This window comes from Pongo pygmaeus, chromosome 7 (assembly GCF_028885625.2).
Source record: "Pongo pygmaeus isolate AG05252 chromosome 7, NHGRI_mPonPyg2-v2.0_pri, whole genome shotgun sequence".
In the NCBI taxonomy this organism is placed as follows: domain Eukaryota; kingdom Metazoa; phylum Chordata; class Mammalia; order Primates; family Hominidae; genus Pongo; species Pongo pygmaeus.
The window spans coordinates 155,656,603-155,662,929 of NC_072380.2; the positions used below are offsets into that span (position 1 = coordinate 155,656,603).

Genomic DNA, 6,327 nt, shown 5'->3' on the forward strand with positions numbered 1-6,327 from the left:
TGAGAGACATGGAAATCCTCCAGTTCTTAGTCTTCTTGGAGGAACGAATTCAGACGAGATGCATAGCAAAAGGTAAAGGGTTAAGTAACCTTTATTTAAAGAGTCAGGATCTCAGACAAGACAGAACCTGCCACTCAGGAGATAGAGCCAAAAGCTAATGACTTAGGAGGAATTCTTTTCTTTCTTTTTTTCTTTTTTATTTTTTTGAGACAGGAGTCTCGCTCTGTCGCCCAGGCTGGAGTGCAGTGGCGCGATCTCGGCTCACTGCAAGCTCCACCTTCCAGGTTCACGCCATTCTCCTGCCTCAGCCTCCTAAGGAGCTGGGACTACAGGCGCCAGGAGGAATTCTTATTTGAGCTTTTAGTTAAGGAAAACAGTACAGCCTGAAAAAGGAACAGGGTGGGCTGCTCAAAAGAATGAGTCAGTCCCTACTCACGCTGGGAGACCCTCTTGATGAGAGTTTTACAGGATTACTCATGAATGGCCCAGGCAGGGGCCTTACTAGTAAGCACGTTTTGGGAAGTCCTCGGGGCACGCATGCACCGTGACCTCACACACTAGTGCACTGGAGTGTTTCATTAGCATCTAAAATCTCTCCCCAGGGATGTGGGGTTTTTTTTGCTTTTGTTTTTGTTTTTTTTTTTTTTGGTATTATAATGAGCTAAAAGCTATTCAGGGGCGAGTTATCAGAGGTGCGCCCGTGCTCTTCAGCGGAGAAAATCCCCTACCTGGCCACTGGCCACTTTCTGTGGGCTGTGGGGTCCCCAAGGAGACGGCCCTTGGGCTCAGGGGCTGCGTTTCCAAACGCGCCTTTCCCAGGGCTCCCGCGCCCGTTCCTGCCTGGCTCCAACAGCGGCACAAGGCGGGACTCAGGACAGGCATTCAGGGCCGCCAGCGGCCGCGAGGCCCTCAGATGGGGGCTCCAAAGACCCCGACAGGCCCCGGCGGGGTGGGAGGCGCGCGCCCCGGGGCAGGCGGGGCTCCCCCTACCGGCCAGACGCGGGGAGCGGCGCGCGGAGGCTGCGAAGGTTCCAGAAGGGCCGGGAGGGGGCGTCGCGCGCTGACCCTCGCAGGGCGCCGCTGGGGACGATGGCGCTGCTCGCGTTGCTGCTGGTCGTGGCCCTGCCGCGGGTGTGGACAGACGCCAACCTGACTGCGAGACAACGAGATCCAGAGGACACCCCACAGACAGGTGAGCCCGGCTCGCCCCCCGCAGCCACGGGCCAAGAGGACGGGGCCGGGCGGCGTCTGCCCAGCACCGCGTGGCCGCCGCCCCCACTACGCCGTGAGAACCGGGAGTGCAGGGGGCCCGCGGCGCCTGGAGGCCTCCGGGGAGCCTCGCCTCGGGCGGCTTCCCCCAGGGCGGCGGGGCAGCCTGAGCCCGGCCCTTCCCCAGCCCTTGCTCTCCTCCGGCCGCGCCTCCCCGGGAGCCCTCAGGCTGGGGGACCCGGCCGGCCTGGCCTCCGGGGGCTTCACGTGCTGAGAACCGTTCAAGCCGCGGGAGGAGGGCCGGCTCCTCCTGCAGAGCTAGGCCAGGCCCAGCCCAGACCCAAGGGAGGACTCCTTGGAGGGAGCCGGGGTGCAGGGCCTGGGAGGTGGGTGGACCTGGAAGGTGGGCGGGAGGGCACGTGGGAGCAGACCCAAGCCCCGGGGTCACTTCCGCAGCCGGCGGCCGGGAGATGCCGGGGTCCGTGGGTGCAGCGTGGCCGACCTGGGGTCAGGGTGCCGCGGCCGAGTGGGGGTGCGCTGTGCGCTCATGTCGTGTGCTTGGATGTGGGAGGATGGGGGAGCCCCCGGGAGAGAAGACAAATCACTCAGAATGTAAAGAAGTCCGGGGGCTGGGCAATTTATAAAGAAGAGAGGTGGAATTGGCTCACAGTTCCACAGGCTGTCCAGGAAGCAGGGTGCTGGCTTCTGGGGAGGCCTCAGGACGCTTAAAATCATGGGGGAAGGCGAAGGGGAAGCGGGCAGCTCTTACGTGGCCTGAGACCCCTCCTGCTTTCTCCCCATGCGGCTCACTCGAGTCATCTGGCCCCAGCCACTGCTCAGGGGGAGAAGGATGGGGACCCGCCGAGTTTGTGCTGGTCGGATGCCGGCTGTGTTCATCAGATAGGCACGGAGAACTGGAACATTCTACTTTGTTTTTATTCCTGCTTTCAGACGAGGGTGACAATAGAGTGTGGTGTCACGTCTGTGAGAGAGAAAACACTTTCGAGTGCGAGAACCCAAGGAGGTGCCAACGGACAGAGCCATACTGCGTTATAGCGGCCGTGAGTGAGTATCTTCGCTCTTGTTGGGGACCCAAAGGCAGGTGAATAGAGGGCTTTCAGGAATCAGGGCTGTCTAGTTTTCCTCAATAGGGAATAACTAATAGAAAGTAGACTTTTTTAGTTTTTTTTTTTTTTTGAGATGGAGTCAGGCTGGAGTGGAGTGGCATGATCTCGGCTCACTGCAACCTCGCCTCCCGGGTTCAAGCGATTCTCCTGCCTCAGCCTCCAGAGTAGGTGGTATTATGGATGCGCGCCACCACACCGGCTAATTGTTTATTTTTAGTAGAGGTGGAGTTTCACCATGTTGGTCAGGCTGGTCTCGAACTCCTGACGTCAGGTGACCCACCCGCCCTCGGCCCCCCAAAGTGCTGGGATTACAAGCGTAAGCCACCGCGCCCTGCCTTTTTTCCCCTTTAAAATGTGAAGAGCAAAGTCCTGAGAGGCCAGAGAGAGGTGAAGGGGGAGTTGGGTGGGAGTCAGTCCGTAAGAACTGTGCCAGTGTAAGGCAGTGCCTGCTACAGTGGGTCCAGATGAAATACTGGGAGGTAGGAAGAAAATCTGGATTTCATATCATCCATTTTTAAATGAAAAATTAAGCTTTAATAATGTTAAATGCACCACAGAGAACAGTGTCTGTGTCACTCTTAAAAGAGATGCACAAAACCAAGGTGTACAGCCTTCAAGTGTGTTCTCAAAGAAGGGTGCATGCCTTAAAAATTGTGGAGACCACTGCTCTGTCATCTGTGATTCCCCTGAAAACCTCTGGGTACATGAAGCCCTCCCCAAGGGGAATCTGGACACCCAGCACATTCTGCCCACAGGGGGATCTTCAGGGCTCGTGAATTCTGATTCCGCCCAGCAGTCGCTCTCCAGCCCTTCGGTATCCACGAAGTTGGTGGGGCGCCGAGGTGATGCTTCAGATTCAGTGTAGCCGACATCGACTTGATAACTTAATATGGCAAAATGATTTGTACAGTGATGTATAAAATGAAGTATGGTCATGAGACAAGACCCCCAGCTCAGAGTCGAGCCAGGCCTACCAAGAGGCCAGCTCCACACCCTGGGTGATGGCCAGAATGGCTGGGAGTTACGTGTCTGTCTGTGGTCACAAGGGCCTGAGCCAACCCTGTGTTTGAGAAGTTGAGACCTGTTTGTTCCCAAACAGCAACCCCTAGACCCGCATTCCCAGTGCACATGGACAGGCCATACCACGCAGAAGCCAGCCCTTCCCCGAAGCAGTATTTAACACACAGGCCTGGCCCTCATCCTCCCGACTCCCCCTTGGTGCCCCAATTGACTGTGCACCTTTGAGCAGGGCCGCCAGGTGTGAGGCTTTGACCCAGACAGAAAGGCCTCGGTGTCAGGCATTGGAATTGCGTAATTGCCTTCTCTCGGTCTTTATTTCCTATTAGAAATATTTCCACGTTTTTTCATGATTTCGAAGCAGTGCTCCGCTAGTTGTGCAGCGATTGAGAGACCCAAGCCAGAGGAGAAGCGGTTTCTCCTGGAAGAGCCCCTGCCCTTCTTTTACCTCAAGTGTTGTAAAATTCGCTACTGCAATTTAGAGGGGCCACCTATCAACTCATCAGAGTTCAAAGAATTTGCTGGGAGCGTGGGTGAGAGCTATGGTGGGCTGGGGCTGGCGGTCCTCCTGCTGCTGGCCTCCATTGCAGCTGGCCTCAGCCTGTCTTGAGGCACGGGACTGCCACGGACTGAGCCTTCTGGAGCATGGACTCGCTCCAGACCATTGTCACCTGTTGCATTAAACTTGTTTTCTGTTGATTACCTCTTGGTTTGACTTTCCAGGGTCTTGGGATGGGAGAGTGGGGATCAGATGCAGTTGGCTCTTAACCCTCAAGGGTTCTTCAACTCACATTCAGAGGAAGTCTAGATCTCCTGAGTAGTGATTTTGGTGACAAGTTTTTCTCTTTGAAATCAAACCTTGTAACTCATTTATTGCTGACGGCCACTCTTTTCCTTGACTCCCCTCTGCCTCTGAGGGCTTCAGTATTGATGGGGAGGGAGGCCTCAGTACCACTCATGGAGAGTATGTGCTGAGATGCTTCTGACCTTTCAGGTGACGCAGGAACACTGGGGGAGTCTGAATGATTGGGGTGAAGACATCCCTGGAGTGAAGGACTCCTCAGCATGGGGGGCAGTGGGGCACACGTTAGGGCTGCCCCCATTCCAGTGGTGGAGGCACTGTGGATGGCTGCTTTTCCTCAACCTTTCCTACCAGATTCCAGGAGGCAGAAGATAACTGATTCTGTTGAAGAAACTTAGACTTCACCCACCAGCTGGCACAGGTGCACAGATTCATAAATTCCCACACGTGTGTGTTCAACATCTGAAACTCAGGCCAAGTAGAGAGCATCAGGGTAAATGGCGTTCATTTCTCTATTAAGATGCAGCCATCCATGGGGACCTGAGAAATCAGACTCAAAGTTCCACCAAAAACAAATACAAGGGGACTTCAAAAGTTCATAAAAACATTGAATTAAAAGATAAAAATTTAAAAATGTTTTATTTCTCAGCATGAGCTCCATCACGGTCGAGACGCTTTTGTAAGTGATGGTACCAGCCATTCAGTTCATCCCTAAAGAATTCGGCACCCTGGGAATTTAACCATGCCACTTCAGTCTTTTTGATGTTATTAACTGAAGAAAAGTGGGTGCCCTTTAAAGATTTTTTAAAATTATAAAACAGAAGTAACCAAATCAGGCCTGAAAGGTGTATGCCTAGTGATTTCCCATTGAAATACTCACAAAACTGGCCTTGTTTGATGAGAGGAATGAGCAGGAGCATTGTCATGGTGGAGAAGGGCTCTCTGGTGAAGCTTTCCGGGGTGACGATTTCCTGGGTGTTTTCCTGCTAAATCGTTGGCTGACTTTCTCTATACACTCTCATAATAAGATGTTACTGTTCTTTGGCCCTCCAGAAAGTCAATAAGCAAGATGCCTTGAGCATCCACAAAATGGTTGCCATGACCTTTGCCCTTGACATGTCTGCTTTTACTCTGATGGGACCACGCCCACCTCTCGGTAGTCATTGCTTTGCTTGCGCTTTGCCTTCAGGAGTGTACTGGTTAAGCCACATTTCATCTCCGGCTATAATTATTTGAAGAAATGCTTCAGGATCTTGATTCCACTTGTTTAAAATGGCCATAGAACGCTTTTCTCTTATCTGCAGCTGAGCTGGGAGAAACAGTTTTGGCACCCACCGAGTGGACAGTTTACTCAACTTTAATTTCAGTCAGAATTGTGTAAGCTAAACACCTTGGGATACCTACAGCGTTGGCTATTGTTTCTGCTGCTATTAATCATCCCTCTTAAATTAGAGCACAAACAAGATGAATTGTTTCCTCACAGACTGATGTGGCTGGTCTGCTGCTGTGGACTTCTTCTCCAACATCATCTCGTCTCTTCTTCCAATAAGTTATCCACTTACTTAAATTGCTGATTTCTTTGAGGCATTGTCCCTATAAACTTTCAATAAATCATCAATGATTTCACCATGTTTCCAGCCAAGCTTCACTATCAATTGCATGTTTGTTCTGGTTTCAATTTTAGCAGAATTCATGTGTCTGATAGGAGCTGTGTTCAAACTATTGTCTTATACTTCTTAGGGCTTCAAACTAGATCCTGTTCAGACATGTTTTCACAAGTTAGTACAAGTTTATTTTGTTGCCAAAAAATTTGAAATTCATGTATTCTTTTTCCCAATATGCATTTTCCATGAACGTTCTAAGGATCACTCATCCTTCGTCCCCATGTTGTCTATTCAATGTCAGGGAGGATAGGACCCCACCCACTGCTCACTTTTGTCTCCCTTCCGTCCCCACCATCCTGGCCAGCCACTGCCTGGTCTAATACCAGAGGCTGCTGGGTGGGGAACCCTGGGGAACCTTCCAGATAGAGTTTCTTCGCTATTCCTGAGGCATGGGGAAAAGGTTCATCTCAGTCACATCTGAACACTTCAAACCTGAGGCCAAAGTCCATTCTAGGGGCAGTGGGCAAGGAGGGTCCCAGCAACTCAGGACCAGATAGGACCACCAGCA

The 6,327-nt window shown here is 52.4% G+C and overlaps 1 protein-coding gene across 3 annotated transcripts; it reads left to right on the forward strand.

Moving 5' to 3' along the window:
- The first annotated feature begins 680 nt into the window (after nt 1-680).
- LY6K (lymphocyte antigen 6 family member K) lies at nt 681-4,055 on the forward strand. Of its 3 annotated transcripts, XM_054499009.2 has the most exons (4): nt 979-1,192; nt 2,161-2,274; nt 3,092-3,178; nt 3,683-4,055. In XM_054499009.2, the coding sequence occupies exons 1-4, from the start codon at nt 1,090-1,092 to the stop codon at nt 3,961-3,963; spliced, it is 585 nt and encodes a 194-aa protein (XP_054354984.2). In that variant the 5' UTR covers nt 979-1,089; the 3' UTR covers nt 3,964-4,055. The 3 variants fall into 3 exon arrangements, with proteins under 3 accessions (XP_054354985.2, XP_063525231.1, XP_054354984.2); XM_054499010.2 differs by lacking the exon at nt 3,092-3,178 and having other exon boundaries at nt 681-1,192; XM_063669161.1 differs by lacking the exons at nt 3,092-3,178; nt 3,683-4,055 and adding an exon at nt 3,436-3,649 and having other exon boundaries at nt 971-1,192.
- The last annotated feature ends 2,272 nt before the right edge of the window (nt 4,056-6,327 follow it).

Coding starts and splice junctions, on each gene's coding strand:
- LY6K (XM_054499009.2), top strand. CDS start 1,090: ATGGCGCTGCTCGCGTTGCTGCTGGTCGTGGCCCTGCCGCGGGTGTGG. Junction 2,275..3,091: donor CTGCGTTATAGCGGCCGTGA/GTGAGTATCTTC, acceptor TTCTGCCCACAG/GGGGATCTTCAGGGCTCGTG. Junction 3,179..3,682: donor GAAGTTGGTGGGGCGCCGAG/GTGATGCTTCAG, acceptor ATTTCCTATTAG/AAATATTTCCACGTTTTTTC.